Source organism: Diospyros lotus, chromosome 12 (assembly GCF_014633365.1).
Source record: "Diospyros lotus cultivar Yz01 chromosome 12, ASM1463336v1, whole genome shotgun sequence".
In the NCBI taxonomy this organism is placed as follows: Eukaryota; Viridiplantae; Streptophyta; class Magnoliopsida; order Ericales; family Ebenaceae; genus Diospyros; species Diospyros lotus.
The window spans coordinates 7,964,063-7,984,210 of record NC_068349.1 but is presented as its reverse complement, the minus strand read 5'-3'; the positions used below and the strand labels follow the sequence as shown (position 1 = coordinate 7,984,210).

Here is a 20,148-nt window from a genome sequence, read left to right as displayed (position 1 = left end):
AATTTTAATCGGATTTGCTTAACTTTATAAAGTATAAGATTCATTTAAACATATCTCCAGGACATAAGTCAAATCATTAGGTAAGCGATATACCAAATTCGTATCGGTAGGTCATTAGTTTAATTTTCATCCTACACGGTGAGACAAAACTTCGTACCTGTAATTTATCTTATTTGTCAAAATCGAGGATATAAGTGGCGAAGACAGCACAAGACAGTCATCCCAAGCATCATTTAAACATTAACAAGATTAAAAATTAACCTCATAAATTCAAACTTCTAAAATAAATATTTCCAAACAATCTTACTACTGAGTTATCACTTTTAGCTAGGTAATTTTATCTTTTTATTTTTTATTAAATAGCTCATTGTAACTTTTCTAATTTTTCCTAATACAATAACTCTTAATTACTATTTTTTAAATATACATTCAAAAAATTCACCAAATACATGCAATCAATGACCATGATGTTAGCATCCCAAATTTACTTTTCATTTAGTCAAAATTGTTTGGTTATCCCTAAATGATGCGAATAGGGCTGGCTACGGGGGTTATGGCTACAAATGAAAATCCACTCTTGAGAATTGAACCTATTAAGTAATAACCAATTAATAATTTAATAAAATTGAAAAATAAATTAAAATTTAATAAACTTAAAATTTAGTATTCATGATAATGAAAATTTAAATATAATATAATATAATTAGACAGTTATTATAGTAATCGAGAAAGAAAGGAACCAAACAAGGTGTTAGTAAATAATTGTTGTAACAAGGTGAGTGAGTATATGTAATAAGTAATTCATATATAAGACCCTAGAAGAAAGAAAGAACCTTAAGCGCAGAACTGCCAATCCAACCCCATAAAAAGCTTCCCTTTTTGTCTCCGACCGGAAGGAGAATAATAATTTATTCCAAAGTAGAAGACACAAAAATGTAAACTTCAGCTCACAATTCAACAGATTCATCATAAAAGTGGTGTTTGGCTCACAACTCAACTGCTCAATCATAGCTATAAAAAGTTACTTCATTTAATTCCAGAAAAATATGTGCAAACTTCTCATGGTAGGATTGTAGCATGTGTTCGTGACTGTTTAGGAATTGAATTTCGTAGTTGACAGCAAACAGGAAAACAAAGGTGAAAGGGCAGTGCTGTTTGTTAATGTTTCGGTTTGAAAATCCAATTTGCCGCGGGGCAAGAACGAACAGCATATAGTACAAGCCGATATCACGGCGATGAGTTAGCGATATGTCAATTGTCAACACTCTCCCATCCATTTTCCGCCGCAAGAGAAAAGGCCAAAGCGAGAATTTATTAATGAGAGAGAGAGAGAGAGATAAGAGAAGAGTAAAGAGAGAGCGCACGTATTGAATGGAAGATTGAAGAGATGAAAAGCATCACAAGACAGAACCCAAATGTCAAAAGAAGACGAAACCCAAACACCGCCGCAATCTAAGCAAAACCCAGAAGGAAACCGTCACGATTTTAACCCAATTCGCTGGCTTTGCCAAAACAGCTTCTGTGCGTGTAAGCCATTATCGTGGTAATACAATTAAAGTAATTGTATCTGTAAAGAAAGAAAGAAAGTAAAACCCATTCCCATTGCCAGTGCCAACCCACTTTCCCAATGGCCAGAATGAAAGCTCACGATAATATTCTTTCCTTTCTTTCTCTACCCATTCTTGCCTTGCCTCTGTAAAGACCCCACCTTAGGCTTTCTCCTCTCTTTCCATGGCTACTCTTGAGGACATAGGGGTCTCTGCGTTCATCAACATCGTGAGTGCCTTTGCCTTCTTGCTGGCCTTTGCACTTCTCAGGATTCAGCCCATCAATGACAGAGTCTACTTCCCCAAGTGGTACATCAATGGCGCCAGAAGCAGTCCCAGGCAATCTGGGAATTTCGTCTCCAAATTTGTCAATCTCAATTTCAGGACTTACCTCACTTTTCTCAACTGGATGCCGCAAGCTCTGAAGATGAGCGAATCCGAAATCATCAGTCACGCCGGCCTCGACTCCGCCGTTTTCCTCAGAATATACATTTTGGGGTACCTTTTAAGTTTTCTGGGTTCTGTATTTTCCCGAGAAAATTGCAGAAGCTCAACTCGTTCAGCTGTTCTGCTTCTAGATTATAATATTCTGGTCCCTTTACTTTATGGTGCTGGGTAGTCAGAGTTTCTTCTTTCTCGCAATTCCGTGAGATTACGGCTTTTAGCCGTTGTTTGGTAGCTGAAAAAATTGGAGAATTTCGCCTTGTGATGATTTTCTTTTCCTATGTTGCAAGTTATTGTGTACTTCATTTTCGCAGTTTTAGTCTTCCGGGTGCTGTTAGTTTATGGAGAGCATTCTGGATAATTTACTCTCTGGGTAGTCAAAAATTTCATTTTCTGTCACTCTCTAGAGTGTGTGGTTTTGGGACACTGTTTGGTAGTTGAGAAAAATAGTTGAAATAGCTAGCACTCTATCTTCATAAATAACCTCTTGCTTTAAAATTACTTTCTGGCCCTCTCCCCTTGGGTTTTCTTTTCTGATTTCAGATTTGGTTGGACTGATTACACAGTTCAGGAGTCCAGTTTATGCCAAGTCGTGTCTGACTGATTTGAAGAACTCTGAACTTGGATTATGAAACTAACAAACTTCTACTCACATTATTGTTTATTTTATTTTTATCAAATTGTCAGCATTCATTCCCAACCCTCCCCTATCTCCCACCTGTCTACTATCCTTCTTTACACCATAAGTGTTGATTTTTATATCTATGAAAATTTCCAATTGTAATTGATAAACTGAATTTGCATTTTTCTGTTGAGCGTTTTAGTTGAACAAGTGGACATACTATTTCGGCTTCTCTTTTTCTCCCTTTTTCCTGTTTTCCTGTGAAATTCAATGTAGAGATGGACCTTGGAATCAAAATCTGGCTTTTAGTTCTGTATGCTGCTTATAGGATGGAAACAAGTTCTCCATTTTGTTTTTCTTTTAAGCTGTTTTGATCTAGGATTGGTTAAGGAATTAGAGAGCAAGGAAAAGGGAAAGGAAATTAGTTTTACCGGTTCACTTTTTCACAGCTTTAGCAAAAGCAAATAATCAGTTTTTGCCCTTTTCTTACTTTCTTCTTTTGTCTTCCTTTGTTTGAAAAAGTTATAAAATCAAACCATTAGAAGTTGTAGTTATGTGTTGAACAGAAAAGATTTTAGAGTTATAATTATAAGAACACGAGAGCATTCAGATTTGGGCAATAGTGTCTCTTGCTCTCTGTCTTCAGTTCTAGAGTTTTGAGTGATTGGGTATGTGTTTTCCCATCTCTCAGCTTTGCAGAAAATTGGAATTTGGACTCTTTGTGATTTGCCCCTTCTGGCTTCCATTTATATAGTTTCAGGAGCACAGATGCACCCTTGTTCGCCACAACTGAGATTATTGTAATGTTTGAAAAAAATGAAAAGGTATCAGACTGAATTTGGATGGAAGATTTTTTGGGCTACTTGTCTGTTTTGTATTGCCCGGTTTTATTTTTGTACTTACCAAAAACTGTTTTCCTGTCTTCAAGTGAACTATCTGCAAGTAAAGAATTTTGAGGTGACATCTCTTCTCCAGTTTTTTCTTTTTTTTTTCCCATTAGTTTTGAGATTTCACCTTTTAGAAGCTGGGTACAAATTGGAAAACAGTCTTATGGATTTTTTTTATCAACTTACATATAAATTGTAAAGAAAATGAAGTAAATCCTTGAATCTTCTATTATTTATTTTGAAAAACCGGCCCTCATTTCTGATTCTAGCACATTTCAGTGAATCATTGCATACAGAGATAAGCAACGAACTGGTTTAAATTTGTTACCTGGAAAATTTGTGGGTTGTAAAACCTGCATGCCCGCATCATCATGTTATTTTATGGGGTTTACTTGGTTTATCTAGGTAGAGCATTCGTGGGGAAACTATTTATCTAGCATTGCTTCAACATGTCAATGAACTTTTTAGGCCTCGTTCAATTTTAGAAAACATTTTCTAGTGTTCAACTCCCACTTTACAGTTAAACATGTCCTAAAATAATTTTTGCATATCAAAAAGCTATAGCATTCATTTTCAGAACATTTAGAGAACATCGAACAGATGTTTTCCAATTCAAGTATAAAGTTGAAAAATTAGAAAATTGAGTTTTCTATTTTCTAATGGGAGATTCAATCATTCAATAGAAAATTAGAGTTGGAAAACAGAAAATGCTTTCTACAACTGAACAGGCAAATTCTTAAATTAGAGTTTTGATAGATTGGTATTCATATTTTTTGGAGTCTTTTTCTAAGTAGTTCTCTTTTCCCTCTTTTCCCTTCTTTGGCAGCTTAAAGATTTTTGGGCCAATTGCTATTGTGGCACTTATAGTTCTTATTCCAGTCAATGTGTCGGGCGGTACATTATTTTTCCTTAGCAGAGAATTGGTTGTCAGCAACATTGATAAGCTTTCAATATCAAATGTTCATCCTAAATCTATCAGGTAAGTTCAAGTCATTGCCTTCAAACCAAAGCTCCAATTACTTTTCTGTTTGAGCTGTTACTGAATTTTATTCTTATTTATGAGGCCTTTTCATGAAGGGCTTCTAAAGTTTCATTTCTAAAAAGTTTTTATTTACTCAGGAATGTCTTCTAAAACAATTTCTAAATATTCTTTCAATTTATTCACTTCAATCAAGATGTGAACTTGCTTCTGATTTTAAATTTTTTTGAGCCTGTTGTTTAGGTGCACTGTTCATTGCCTTGATTATTCCTTTCTTCCTGAAGCCAAAATTTGTGGTTCATTGTTTCATATTCCTTTTTGACCTTTCTTTATGTACTGTAAAAACTTCATGTAGCGTTTCTTCTCATGCATAATTACTACAGATATATGCTCCTTCCTCATGAAAAGGAACTTTATAATTAAATTTCAGGTTCTTCGTCCACATATCAATGGAATACTTGTTCACATTCTGGACGTGTTTTATGCTCTACAAGGAATATGATAAAGTTGCTTCAATGAGGTTAAAATTTTTGGCTTCACAACATAGACGTGCAGAACAGTTCACAGTGAGTTTAACTTTAATTGGTTATTCAAATTTCTTGGTGGTTAATTACGTACAGAAAAGAATCGTCTTACTGTTTCATTGTGCAGAGTTAAGACTTGATGTTTTATTATAATTCTGTACCTCTTTTATCTGTTTGACAAATTTTTACAACCGCTATTCTTATCTCCCTTTTTTTTGAGATTTTTTTCTGATTTTCTCTTACTACTACAAAAGTTGGTCCGTAATAATTCTTAATGGATGAAGAGAAGACAAGATGTTTTATTATAATTCTGTACCTCTTATCTGTTTGACAAATTTTTGCAACTGCTATTCTTATCTTCCCTTTTTTTGAGATTTTTTTTCTTATTTTCTCTTAGTATTACAAAAGTTGGTCCATAATAATTCTTAATGGATAAAGAGAAGACATAAGACAAATTTGCTATTGGTCCAAATAATAATAAAAGAAATAAATGGTTCAAAGTTGCAAGTCTCAAAGACAGGGATGAGTTACTATTTCATCTTAGGGTGCGTTTGATTGGAGAATGGAAAATGGGGTAGAATTTCAATTCCATGGAATTCCAATTCTCACCCCACCCCCTAGGAATTCCAATTCCTTGATTTCAAGGAAAATCTCCACTTTTTGAAATAAAATGGAATTCGAATTCCATGGAAAAAAAAAGTTGTTTGATAGAATTTCTTGGAATTTGGGTGGAAAATGAATTTCACCCTCATTTTTCATGCCTATCAAACGCACTCTTACAGAAATTTCTGCATAGATGAATTGAATGAAGTAAAAATCCAATAATTTAAGCGGCTTCTGGACGGTTCCTAATAGTGCTAGCTGAATGTTACTTACAACACAGGTTCACAAGACAAAATAATATAACCCAATACCTCCTCAATAAACTACTGATGTGGAATGGATTGTGACAAACTCTAATTTTTTAATTCTTGGCATCATTGCCAGGCTAGAGATTTCACATCTGAATCTGACCCAAGTCAGTCTGAAACACCTTCTTGGCCTGCACCCGCTCGGCAGTGGTGCTAGATTGGCTTTGATACCATTGTTAACACCATGGGCCCTCCCCCAAAGGCTGAAGGTGTAATATCTCAAATCGAGCGATAGGAAAGATCGAAACAACTTATCCTGATGGGTCTACACGAACTTCCCAGGGGAGTCATCCATCCCTGGATTACCCCAGGTTAAGCACGCTTAACTTGGGAGTTCTTTGCCAATATTCAGCCCAAAAGATATCCAGCTGGTGTTGTTTCCTTTCTTACACTATCCTCGATATATACTAACTCCTCTGGGCTCTCGGGGTATTACATTCTCCCCCCCTTAAGCACATGATGTCCTCGTCATGCGACCTTACAACTGGTCCCAGATCGCCCCCCGTGCATGGCCGATGTGGGATTCGCCTAAGGTGCCTACACGCACCCCCCATAGGGGCCTCACACCCCCTTCGAGACTCAGCCTCCTCGCTGAGGTTTGCCCCACCACCGCGCTCAGAGGCTCGGGGGTCGGCTCTGATACCACCTGTAACATCCCAAATCGAGTGATAGGAATGACCGAAACAACTTACCCTGATGGGCCTACACGAACTTCCCAGGGGAGTCACCCATCCCTGGATTACCCCAGGTTAAGCACGCTTAACTTGGGAGTTTTTTGCCAACATTCAGCCCAAAAGATATCCAGCTGGTGTTGTTTCTTTTCTTACACTATCCTCGATATATACTAACTCCTCTGGGCTCTCAGGGTATTACAGAAGGACTTATGAGTTCATGAGACCATTATATACTCAAGCCCCCCACATAGACTACTGATGTGAGTTGGGTCGTTTGAAATGATTCTCCCATTTTGCTGGGATGATTAACGTTGTTGCCTATGCATTAAAACTCATGTAAAATATATCTGTTTCTAACAGCCTACCATAACCATAACCTGCAAAACATTACTGGATTGAACTCACTCATCCATCATGCTAGCTAAATTTCATAAATCTTGTTCCACAAAAGGTCATGATTCATGAAGGGGCATAACAGTAAGAGAAAGATGCTTTCCCCTCTGTATCAGTGATTGCACCTGTCTATATACTATATCTTGCCCTCAGTCCCAGATACATGTTTAGGTTATTTCACTGATTTAGTTACTCTTGTTGCATGCACTTAATTTGACACTTAGATTCCTCGGCAGAAATCACCATATGACAGGCATAAGTTGTTCTAATCTGGACACTGTCTCCACTAATCCTAAATCTGCATTATTGTCAGTGTTTTCTGATTAAAAATCTATAAGATATTTTTCCTAAAGTATGCCAAATACTTTAGATTAGGGAATCCTTTGAACATGATGATCAATGTTTCTTCTTGGGTCTACGATCTTCTATTGACCAGATTTTAGATTCTGTCTCATATAAATTGTATATGCACAATCTGCAGGTACTGGTCAGAAATGTGCCTCATGTTTCTGGTCATTCTATATCTGACAGTGTGGACAACTTCTTCAAAACAAATCATCCTGATCACTACCTTTGTCACCAGGTAATATGGTTTGCCATCAAATTTTCCTCTGGACTTGTTCATTATTCAGTCAACTGGTGGTTATGTGATTTCTTTTTACTCTGTTTCAGGCAGTTTACAATGCAAACAAATTCGCCAAACTTGTGAGGAAAAGAGAAAGGCTCCAAAATTGGCTGGACTACAGCCAGCTTAAGTTTGAAAGGCATCAAGAAAAAAGGCCAACCCAAAAGGTAACTCATATATTACCCCCCTGCCCTACTCCAAATAATAATAATTACTACTATTATTGTAATAGAGGCAAGACAGTTTCATGTAGAGCTTTTAAATAAATAGAAAACGGTATGTAAAATACCTGGATCGCAGCGGAATAATCGAATCTGATTTGCCTAACAACCTCCATGGAAGAAAACTATAAAAGCTTTCTTATACGTCCACGCCTTGTTCGCCCAATGCTCGAATGGTGATGCCGAATACAGTATATGAGTGATCAGAAACTGATTATGATTGTCGTGTTTTTTTTCATTAGGCTCTATGCCTATTTATAGGTATCACACAGATATAGATAAACATATCTTCATAGGAATTTGAATCTAATTCAAATTCCAATTACTTATCCCATTATATTGTTAAAATTCAAATGTTAATGAATTTGAAACAAATTCAAATTCATAACATTTATCTTATCATTAGGAAACTTATCCCAATGTAACCGCAATTCTAACATAACCCATGAAGATGTTATTGTTTGTTTCACTCACTTTTTTGGACTTTGGCTTTAGTAAATAATTTTTTTCCAGAGAGGGTTCCTGGGGCTTTGTGGTGAAAGAGTTGATTCTATTGACTTCTATAAACAACAGATCACAGATCTTGATAGACGAGTAAGTTGTTGCAGTTACTTCATTTAAAACCTATTCATCTCTTCTAATTATATCGATTATATTTTCATCGATTTTTCCTTTGTTATCTGCTGATGACCTCTTATTAAAATTAGTCTGCTTTCTTCATTTAAGCGTTAACACATTTATGCTAAACTATGAATAAATTCCTTATTGTTAGTTAACAATGGAGCGCCAGAGAATTCTCAAGGACCCAAAATCTATTATGCCAGCTGCATTTGTTTCATTTAATTCACGATGGGGGGCAGCTGTGTGTGCACAAACCCAGCAAAGCAAGAACCCCACACTGTGGCTAACAAATTGGGCACCTGAACCACGTGATGTATACTGGAAGAATTTGGCAATACCATTTGTTGCTCTTAGCATCAGGAAGCTTGTGATATCACTGTCGGTTTTTGCTTTGGTGTTCTTTTACATGATACCCATTGCTTTTGTGCAATCACTTGCAAATTTGGAGGGCCTTGAAAGGGTTGCTCCTTTCTTGAGGTCTCTGATTGAAATGTACGTGAAATTTCTATGCTTTTTTCCAACTTAGGAAGTCATGCTAAATTGTTGTACTTGTACTTGGAATTGCTGAACAACTAGCAGTTTGCTAGTTGTACTTAATAATTGTTAGGTAATGCCCTTTTGACATCTGTCTTGAATCATGATCATTGAGGTGGCATTTTTCTAGATTAATTTTCTTTTTCTTTTCTGTCTCTTTCAAATTATTTTATTTTCCTTATGATAAAATGATCTTCTGGTGATATGATGCAGGAAATTCATCAAGTCATTCCTCCAGGGTTTTCTTCCTGGTCTAGCTCTGAAAATCTTCTTATACATTCTTCCTACTGTTTTGATGATTATGTCAAAAATTGAGGGGCATATATCATTATCGATACTGGAACGAAGGACAGCCGCAAAATACTACTACTTTATGTTGGTGAATGTATTCTTGGGGAGTATAGCGGCTGGAACAGCGTTCCAGCAACTTCACTCTTTCCTTCATCAATCACCTACAGAGTAATACTCTATATCCCTATGCTGGACCGAATTATTCCTTCTTTATGTTGATTACTTTATGTGTTAAGTCCAGGGTTTGTCCCCCATATTTGGTCTATATTATCCTTGATATTAGAACAGGATTTAGACTTGCAAGCGGGGCTTTCATGTTGTCTTTATTATTACAGCTGCTATACGACACCATCTGGTATTAGTCTAATTCTTAAAAGATGAAAAATTGCATGTGTAGCCTGGTGTTTAAGAGGTAGCCAAAGTGAACTTTTGTAGAGTTTGATTTATTTATTTTTTTCTTTTTTGGGTATAGATGTTTCATAATAAATATCTTTTTGTTCTTTTCTAATTTTTTGAGGGGACAATGTTTTAGTTTTCCCAAAATACTTGAGGCAAAACCATGAACTTTGGAATATCAGGGGGAACATGACCCCTTACTGTACCCCCACCCCCCCGGCCCCCCACCACAAGTTCTGCTACTATGTAGATTGTAAGTCATGTTCTTACATATACAAAGTAAAAGGAGAGAACCGTGAATCTTACAATTTGGCAACTTTAGATTTGGTTGATCTCTTTATGTTTATTGCATCATATTGTGTGACTAATTTTGTTCATGGCTTTTTTTCTATCATAGGATCCCTCGGACTATTGGTGTATCAATACCAATGAAGGCCACTTTCTTTATTACATATATAATGGTTGATGGGTGGGCCGGCATTGCAGGTGAGATTCTGAGGTTAAAGCCCTTGGTCATTTATCACCTGAAGAACATGTTCTTGGTGAAGACCGAAAGGGACAGGGAGAAGGCAATGAATCCTGGGAGTGTGGACTTTCCGGAGACTCTCCCTAGCCTTCAACTTTACTTTCTTCTTGGGCTAGTATATGCCGTGGTTACTCCTATCCTTCTCCCTTTTATACTAGTGTTCTTCGCCTTTGCCTACTTTGTTTATCGTCATCAGGTTAGTTTCTTCCAGTATCTTTGGGTTTTGTCCCGAGTTTACTTTTCTGGGGTCCAAAAAAGAAAACAAAAGAGAACGCCATGTTTCCAAAATATTTGGTGTATTGTGTATATGCTTCTTACCTGCAACATCTCAGATTTTATTTTCCTTATTTCTGCTTGATCATATGCAGGTAATTAATGTGTACAATCAACAATATGAGAGTGTTGCTGCGTTCTGGCCACATGTTCACAGCCGCATAATTGGAAGTTTGTTAATTTCTCAACTTCTTTTGTTGGGTCTTCTCAGCACCAAAAAGGCTGCCAATTCCACTCCTTTGCTTGTTGCTTTACCCGTATTGACTTTAGCATTCCACAAGTACTGCAAAAACCGTTTTGAGCCCGCATTTAGAAGGCATCCCCTTGAGGTAAGCTCCATTGATCTGATAGTAAATCAATGAGAACGTTAAGTTGTCATTCTACCAAGCATGTCTTCTAAACTGATCGTCTCTATCTTGTGTATGCTCTATTGAAAAATGATGTGTTGCTAATTGGTTCTAGGCCTGGTAAAACCACTAATGCCAATGTCTAACCTGCTAACGAACTACATGTTGCATGCCAAGATTAGTCATGGATGTACACATCAAGTTTAGATCGCAACATGAACATTCTTTACTTTATGAACCATCTTCTCTTTTCTTCAACTTTTCTAATATTTTTCTTCACTTGCTGAAGTTCTAATCAGACGTAATTAAGAACCGAGTAATTTCATCAAGAGGACAAGCTGTCATTCAAAGCATATTTAGGAGACAGAATTAGCATATGTAGAGGGGGACATTGATGTTATTGGTGTTGAGGTCTTTCTGGCAGTTTGAGTAGTGACTTTTGTTAGGATTGGGATCGCACACAAAAATCAGAAAAATGGCACAAAAATTTAGCATGGTTCAATCCCAACTGACCTACATTCAGAGTCCCATAATAATGGGAGAAATCCCACTCAATTAATGAAGGCGTAGCTTTTGTAGTTTGAACTTGAACTACAACCCCTCTCACGGCATGGCTTTTTGACGAACAAAATTCTAAACCCTTGCTATCCTTCCCGAAATTTTTATACAATAGACTTTCAATTCTGTAGAACCCGAGTTCCATGTTAAGCTTTATTACATTAAGCCTCTTTCATGAATACCGTGCAATCTTTTCTGTGAGATACTTCCTCTAAAGCCTTGTCAAACCTAGACAGGTTTTGTAAACTTGTAGTCCTATGAGTTTTGGATGAGGGAATGGCAATTGGTATTTGAGGTGCTAACAGAGTAGTGTTTCTTCCTCTCCCATCTCCAGGATGCCATGGCAAAGGATTTACAAGAGCGCGCTTCTGAACCGAACCTCAACTTGAAATCCTACTTGTCAGATGCATACTTGCACCCGATTTTCCTCTCATTTGAGGAAGTCGAGTTGACTGAAGTCAAAGTTGAAAAGAACCAGACTGAGACTCCCGGCCCCTCAGCCGACAGAAATAACCATCACATCCTTAGTCCTCCAAGCGAAACAAGTTCACCCTCTCCAATTCACAAGAAGTATCTCCACGAAGATCAACCGAACCATACTGTCTACCACTACCAAGACCAGCCAAGCCATACTGTCTATCATTACGAAGACCAGCCAAGCTATGTAGCCCATCCCTATGACGATCAGCCGGACAATACCGTTCCCCGTTATGACGTGGAACAGGCCTACAATTTCTTCCATTACAGAGCTGATGAGTCGCCTTCTAATGTCTTTCATTATTGAGGTAAGCCTTGGATTGATTTGTTCAGGGTCAAGTTCTTCTGCTTCTTGTACATTGGACTGCTAACCGTTGTTTTGGCTTTATGAGACAACTTGTTTCCAACATTGTTGTGATGATTTGAATTGTAATTATTCTCTGTCAATGTAAATGGAAATGTGGGTTTTCTTGACAACTGGTCAATTTTCTCTTCAAGCCCAAAGCAGAAGAAACTTGAATTGATCCCACTTGATGCAAGTTTCTTACTGTTCTGCAGTATATAAAAACTGAAAAACACTTTGTTTTATATAGGCTAGAGGTGAAAAAAAAAATTAACTTTTAAATAAAAGTTCATGAAGTGGCTTTTGATGGTATTAGTTTCCTCTTTAATTTCTTTAAACAAAGCGTGACTTATTGTAGTAGTAAAATTGTTTGAGAAATTAATTATTATTTAGAGCTTACGAGTTCAAATCTTATTAATGTAGTTAATTTTTGTTTTTTTATGCAAAACTTAGTGTTTACTTGTATAATAGTAAATATAAATTATTAATTAAAAATACACAAAAAAACACTTTTACTTTTGACATGGATTGTAATTTTGTTTTGTTTTCAAATTTTTGTTTTTTAATTTCTTATATTTTTTCTTCGCTCATCTACTATTAACGACCTTGATAGTTAAAAAATTATGATTGTGACTCTCAATGACTTTCCAGGAGTTGGATAACTTTTAGATAGAATTGTAATAGGTGATTATTCCAAAGGACAAACGGTTTGATGGATATGGAGATAAAGGCATACCTAATATTGGTCAATAGATATGTATGAGGTTTAAAAATAATAGGAGATACTAAAGCTGCGTTCTCTTTACTGTATTTAAGTTATTTTTAATTTTTTAAAATAATAAAAATGCATTCTCCTTGATATTTTTTAAAAATGCATTTTTGAAAATAAATAAAAAAATTGTAAAGAAAACACAAAATAACAAAAAATTGTTTTGAGTGTTTTCATCTAAAATAAATTCTAAACTCAAAACACATTTATTTATTTATTTATTCATATTTTATTATTGTAATGGGAAAATTATTATAAAATTCATCAACTTTAAATTTTATAATTTTTTTTATAATATATTAACATTAAATATTTTTAATTTACTGAATAATCAAATTTATTGAATAAAATATAATTTAAAAAAAATTCAAAATTTCAAAGAGAACGCGTTTTCTAATTTTCTATTTTGAGAAATAATTTTTTAAAATGATAAAGAGAATGCGTTTTCAATTTTTAAAAATAAACTATCAAAACAGAAAACTGAAAATGAATTTAAAACTCAAAATTGAAAATTAAAAAGTAAAGAGAACGCAGCCTAAGGTTGCATTTTTTTTATTGTTTTCAAATCATTTTTAGTTTTCAATTTCTTAAAATAATGAAAACACATTTTTTTTTTGTTTTTAAAAATGTATTTTTGAAAATAAAAAAAGATTTGTAAAGAAAACTAAAAACAACAAAAAGTTGTTTTAAGTGTTTTCATTCAAAACAAACTCAAAACATATTTATTTATTCATATTTTATTATTATAATGGAAAAAAATATTATAAAATTTATTAACTTTAAAATGTATATTTTTTTTAATAATATATTAACATTAAATATTTATAATTTACTTAATAATCAAATTTATTGAATAAAATATCATTAAAAAAATATTTTCAAAATTTCAAAAAAAACGCGTTTTCTAATTTTCTGTTTTGAAAAATAGTTTTTCAAAATGATAAAGAGAACGCGTTTTCAATTTTCTAAAAACTGACTATCATAACAGAAAACTGAAAATGAATTCAAAATTCAAAACTAAAAATTGAAAAGTAAAGATAATGCAGTCTAAAATTTTGAAAATTGATGTTAGTAATTAAAATATTCAAAAAAAATACAAGAATACTTTTCTTTTTCCTTTTTAAATGCTCTTACTCTAGCAATATTTTCTCTTTGAAGAAAAAGGGATATTTTTTGTCTTTTCAAGTATTTTAGCGAGTGTACTAAATCACTAATTTAAAATTTTGAACTTTAATTGACATATAGTATATTTTTTATGCAGCATATAATGTGACAAATTAAAGAAAACATTTAACTAATCTTCTCACAAGCACAAAAGCTCAAGAATTAAAGAAACAATCTCAATTATAGGAAATAAAATTATGTTTGTATATGTTAAAATAAACTCCTGTTCCTCTTATTTGTAAGCTTGAAATTTTTAAACTTCATACTTTGTAAGGGATAAGAAATTCTAATTAAAAAAAAAAAAGTAAAACTAAGTAAGGATAAAAAGAGAATCTTAAATATTCTAGAATAAGGAATGGTGCTAATTAAGGAATAATTAAATCTTTTTAAAATGATTGAATACTAAAAATTACAAAAATTATTAAAAAGAAGCCCTAAGCCTTGTGTTAAACCCTTTCACTTCAAAAAAAAAAAACTCGTTCTTGAGTTACGGTTGAATCTCTCAGTAGAGATGCTCATCTACAAAATAGAAGAGATTATTGTCAACAACATTAAGCCTTGTTCTTTTTCTTGTTTTCAATTCGTTTTGAATTTTGTAATTGTTTAATATTATTTTTTTTTATTTGATGAAATTAGATCTTAATTACGAATTGTCTAACTTAAGTGAATGTATTTTTTTATTTGATCAAGTAAAATCTTAATTATGAGTTGTCCAACTTGAGTGAATGCAGGTTTAGTTAGTAACAAAGGACTAACCTTCACTTAGGTATATTATTGAACTTGTGTTTGAATTATTTTTCATAATTTTGTATATTAAAAATTATATTTAAATTTTTTTTATATTTTTTAAATTTATAATTTATCTCACATTTTCGTTTCCTACCTTTTTTTTTAGAAAAATATCGTTTCTGTGTTTTAATTTCGTATTAAAAATATTTCTCATTTCTATTTTCATGTAACTTAATCAATAATTATTAGTTTCAATCTCTCAATATACCATGCCATTTGCTGCCCTATGTCTCCCTACTCTTTTAGTCACGTGAATTTTGCAATGTTTTCGTACACAGTCTTACATCGTAGATATTGTTGGAACAAGATCTACTCATAGTTGGAACAAGAATAACATCCTTCTTGCCCCCAGGGCGTAGCACGGTTGGTTGTGGGATGGTAGATTGGATCCAAGGTTCCAGGTTTGAGTCTGGCCAGCCGCAGTGTGGGATTTCTGCTCCTCAGGGGTGGGGTCCTTGTGGGCAGCCAGCACTGGGCCTCCCATTGACCATGGCCGCCGTGTACCTGATTTAAATCCTCTCTCGTGGCGTGGGGCAGTCAAGGAGGGGCCCCCGGGGTGAGGGATTTCACCTTTTGGATCCAAGAATAACATCCTTCTTTAGCAACTGTTTCATTCTGTACTAGGTTCAACCAGATGTCTTTCCCTCATGATTGCTTCTTGTCTACAATCTTTACCACCATGCAGAAGCATTACCTTTCAATCTACAAGTTATCAGTCGTACTCTCTTTCCTTTTGCAATTTCTATGTAATCAAAAAAAGATAATTTTACATTGGTCGATGTCTTTACAGACGGGCTTATCAAATGGAGTTAAAAAGAGTCAAATGTCCTTGCCCACCTTCACCAGGGCCGGATCTCCCATGAGGCCCGTGAGGCAGCTGCCTCAGGGCCCATGAAAATTAATATATTTGGGGGCCTATAAATTGGAACCCCCCTTTTTGGTAAGGGCCCAACCATCCACGGTTTTCCCCTCTCCCTCGAAGCTTCGCATTCGCCTCTGCCTTTCTCGCCCTCTCGCTTTCGCTTTCACAGCCCTCTCTCGCTCAGTCGCTCTGTAAGTCCCTCCATCGTCCTCATCCTCACGCCTCGCCTTCGTCGTCGGTCTGTCAGTGGCTCGCCCTCGCTCTCGCCTCTCGCTGCCTCTCTCTCCTTTCGCTGCTCCGTCGGATCGTCGCCCTTCGCCCTCGCTTTCTCGCCTCTTGCTGCTCCATCGGCTTCGGCGGTAGCTCGCCCTCGTGGCCGGTCACCGGTGGCTCGCTCCTCGCTGTCTCACTCTCAGTCGACAGTCGCTCTAGCTTGACTGCTTGCTGCCTCAGATTCTGTCCAATCCTTGAAGCAAATTTGCTTCTCTAGAAGAATCCAGATCTTTTTAGCTTAGCTTCAACTTTCACTTTCAGCGGTTAGTTTCTCTTTCACGAATCATTTTCATTTCGTCATTTTCATTTCGTTTTGTTTGTGATATATTCGGAGATTTGGATTATTTGATAGCTTGCCTATGTCTATTTTATTGATGTTGGCTAACTTGGCTTTATTGATGTTGAATGAATCTTACAAAAAAAAAAATTAAATGTGCTCTATGATTTGGGGGTCTATTTTTACATTTCGCCTCAGGGCCCCCAAATCTCAGGTTCGGCACTGACCTTCGCCTCTCTCCCTTCTCCCATGGTTGTTTTGCAGAGCCCTCATCTCCCTCCTCTCTCTTCTTCGCGCGATTGTCGACCGCCTCGCCTCGCCTTGCTCATTGTCAGCATCATCGCCTCGCCTCGTCGATCGTCGTTGCATCCAGCAAAGGTCGGCGAGGCGTGGCGAGACGATAATGCTGGCGGCGAGGCAAGACACGGCAGTCACGCAAAGAAAAGATAGAGGGAGGCGAGGGCTCTGCGCATAGTCATGGAAGGGAGAAAGGAGAGAGGCGAGGGTATTTTGGTCTTTTTGACTTTATTCTGTAAGCCTCTTTATGAGGTTATCTGGCCCTGTAGTAGAACTCATCAAAAAAATCTTTCTATCTCGCAATCCAACCTAGAAAATCTTCAATATTTAAATTTTCATTGAAACAGAAATATCTATTTTGAAATAAAAATTATGGAGGTATCCTATAAAAGATCTAATTTTGCTCTCTCCTAGTCCCAGTATGACAACAAAAGAAACCTATAATTATAAGAGATTACATCAATCTCATCGAAATGATTAGTCAAAAGTTAGTGTCTTTCTAATGAAAATTAACGTCTTTTTATAATTCAAAAGTTATGATAGAGCACTCTCAAATATTAGAAGTGAATAAAGACGCACTTTATCTAGCCAAATTGAGAGTCTTTTGTGCAAATTCAATTCAACCACATCTTCAATTCTAAGAATTTCGTTAATCTCAATTTGACCCTCAATTATTTCTCACCTTAGGACAAAAATTAATTATATTAACAAACTATAAACTCGTGATCTTTAAATAATAATTAATTTTTAAAAAAATTATTATTTTACTTTAAAAAATTAAAATTTAAATAATTACTATCAAACGTAATATAATAATTTTTCACTTAAAATATTTTACTTTTTTTTACATCGAGCCCGTAGAAAGAAAAAATCTAACAATTATATATAAAATCTTTTGTGTCTTCCCTAATCAAGAGGAGGGGTGAATGTTCGATCAGTTCGATAAATATTGAAATAGAAATAGTTGATCATGTGTCAAAAAATAAACCGAATCAACCAAACAAATTGAAAATCGAGAAAAAATCAAACAAATGGGAAAAAAAAATGAACTGATCAAAAAAATTGAACAAAAATAATCAAAATGTTAGTAAAGAATAAGGTTGTTTGATAATTTTGATCAGCTCAATTATTTTTTATTTTTTTAATAAGAAATTGAACAGAACTAAAATAATCAAAATTGTCAAATTTAAAATTTGAACCAAACTAACCCTTAGTTTGAACTAAATCGAATCGATAATTTTGATCAATTTAGTCCAATTATTTCAATTAAAGAAAACGTTTGCACACCCCTAATCAAGAGATGCAATTAAACTGAGTAGCCTCCGTGGGATAAAGTTTGACTTTCCTAACGCCAATTAGAATAACATATGCAAGCCAAATTCTGAAATAGATAATTTCATCAATAACCTCTTGACATTAGATTTTTTTTTTGGTATATCAAAATATGTACAAGCAGGTACTTTAATTAAGTTTCTCTAACTCCATGTTTAGATGAGAGAGATTCAAAAGGGAGAGGAAAGGCAAGAGAAGGAGTGGAGACTATATTTCTTGTTTTTATAGGATTTCGTCCCAAAATGAAATGAGTCAATATAAGACATGAGTTTTATTATTATACTCTTTCATTCTCTATCCAAACAAAATGACGTTATATTATACTCATTTACATTTCATCGTATCGAAATAATAAAAAAATGGTAATACATTTTACATTTATTATAATTCACCCTTAAATCCCTTTATATTATACTGTTTTATTCTTTATCTCATTTCATTCCTCTTTCAAACAAATAATAATTATCCCAACTTAGCAATTGTAATTCCAATGAATATTGTAATCCTAAAAACACTTGTACAAGTCTCCAATACAGTTAATTTAAGATACAGAAACACAGCTCACAGTTGGTTGTGGTTATGGTTTCCAAGCTTTCCATTTCTGTCTCTTTTCCTGTCTTTGCTTCCACCAAGAATGCGCCCAATTTCGTTACCAACTTCCTAGAATTTGAAACAAGCAAGCAATTATTTCACACCATATGATTAAGGAGTTTAATTAAGTGAAGGATGTTAATGTTTCCAACAACTATTGGTGGGATACTATACTAGAGATGCTCCAGATGCCACAAATTTAGGTTATTCTAAAACGAGGTTTGCCAAAATGGTCCATTGTTAATCCCGCAATCAATGCAACCAGTCAAAAAATGAAACCAAGAATCAAGCCGAGAAATCAAATTGGAAATAAGCCAATCGCACTAAGAACACAACACAAACTTGAACACACGATATACGTGTTTAGATCCGTAAATAAATCTTAATCACGACAGGGGTTTTCATCCCTAATCAATCCACTAAATCAAAAAGAGTATAACACGATTACATTGAATCAACAAAGAACATAATATTTACAGTATTATATCAAGAAGACAGAGCAATACACTGAGTGTTCTTATCGATCAAAGGATTCACGGGTTGTGTCACATCTCTCTTAACCGATTTAAGGTTTGTTCGTTGCAAAGTTACGAATAAAACTTGATAACAGCCTTTATATATATCGAGATTAATGAATATAAGCCACACGATCACCGTTAGAATGAAATCAACGACTGATATAAGACACGGCCAAATAACATAATAATAACATGCAAATGAAATTAAGGCCAAGCGACATACACATGAAATGGAAATCAAATGCAAACATTTATTAATATATATTTTGAATCACTTATCACAACATCCATACATATATATATATATTACTAATTTAATAAACTATTATCCTACAAAAATAAAAAATAATAGTAGAACAAGTATTTTCAAAGATTTTAATGTTTTCAGTTCTAAAAATAATAAAATTAAAAACATAAAACATCAACACGTCAATCATAACTTATTTATATTGACAATCATAACCCAACATGTCTTAATATTTTTATATTTTTATTTAATAATTAATAAAAAAAAACGAAGCAAAATTCTTATTGTACTTTAATGGTATATATGGTAGTGTCGGTGAATCTAAGGTTTAAGGGTTATATTCATTAAATTTGAATCTGATTATTCCCCCTATTAAGTTTTAAGCGATTTAATTTAATCTCGCTTGTCCCCAAAAAAATTTATATATTTTCATAGTTTTAATGATTCCAACACAAATAGAATTTTCATTATTTTGTTTAAAATAAAACACTAAAAATTAGAATTTAATTTCAATTACTATTTTTGTAACCATACAACACATTGTCAATATCATTTACAAATGTACATAATCCAAATTTGCATCTCCCAGCACTTAGATTCAATTTTATACATTAGAATTGTTCTAATACCAGTTATTGGGATAAGATCACATATGATAAAATATAGAATTTAAAAGAGATACGACACCAAATTTGATATGATTTGACTTCAATGTGGACATCTATCATCCCACAATAATGGGTAATCTAATAAATTTATAGTTTTGTATGAAAGAATTATAAAACCTCAATAACCCAATTTTCAAGTTGACAAAATTGTACACTTTCGCAATATTA

The 20,148-nt window shown here is 34.4% G+C and overlaps 1 protein-coding gene across 2 annotated transcripts in view; it reads left to right on the top strand.

Moving 5' to 3' along the window:
- Positions 1 to 12,372, top strand: part of LOC127814062 (CSC1-like protein At1g32090) — a 45,646-nt gene extending 33,274 nt beyond the window's left edge. Inside the window, exons 1-11 of one of the 2 annotated variants that reach the window (XM_052355291.1) lie at positions 1,349 to 2,045; positions 4,327 to 4,479; positions 4,910 to 5,045; positions 7,463 to 7,564; positions 7,654 to 7,773; positions 8,341 to 8,421; positions 8,600 to 8,940; positions 9,196 to 9,441; positions 10,067 to 10,391; positions 10,564 to 10,797; positions 11,708 to 12,372. In XM_052355291.1, coding sequence (XP_052211251.1) covers positions 1,732 to 2,045; positions 4,327 to 4,479; positions 4,910 to 5,045; positions 7,463 to 7,564; positions 7,654 to 7,773; positions 8,341 to 8,421; positions 8,600 to 8,940; positions 9,196 to 9,441; positions 10,067 to 10,391; positions 10,564 to 10,797; positions 11,708 to 12,157 — 2,502 coding nt within the window. In that variant the 5' untranslated portion in view covers positions 1,349 to 1,731 and the 3' untranslated portion in view covers positions 12,158 to 12,372. Of the gene's footprint in view, positions 1 to 1,348; positions 2,046 to 4,326; positions 4,480 to 4,909; positions 5,046 to 7,462; positions 7,565 to 7,653; positions 7,774 to 8,340; positions 8,422 to 8,599; positions 8,941 to 9,195; positions 9,442 to 10,066; positions 10,392 to 10,563; positions 10,798 to 11,707 lie in introns of those variants that run through there. The other variant, XM_052355292.1, reaches the window with a different exon arrangement.
- Positions 12,373 to 20,148: the final 7,776 nt, after the last annotated feature.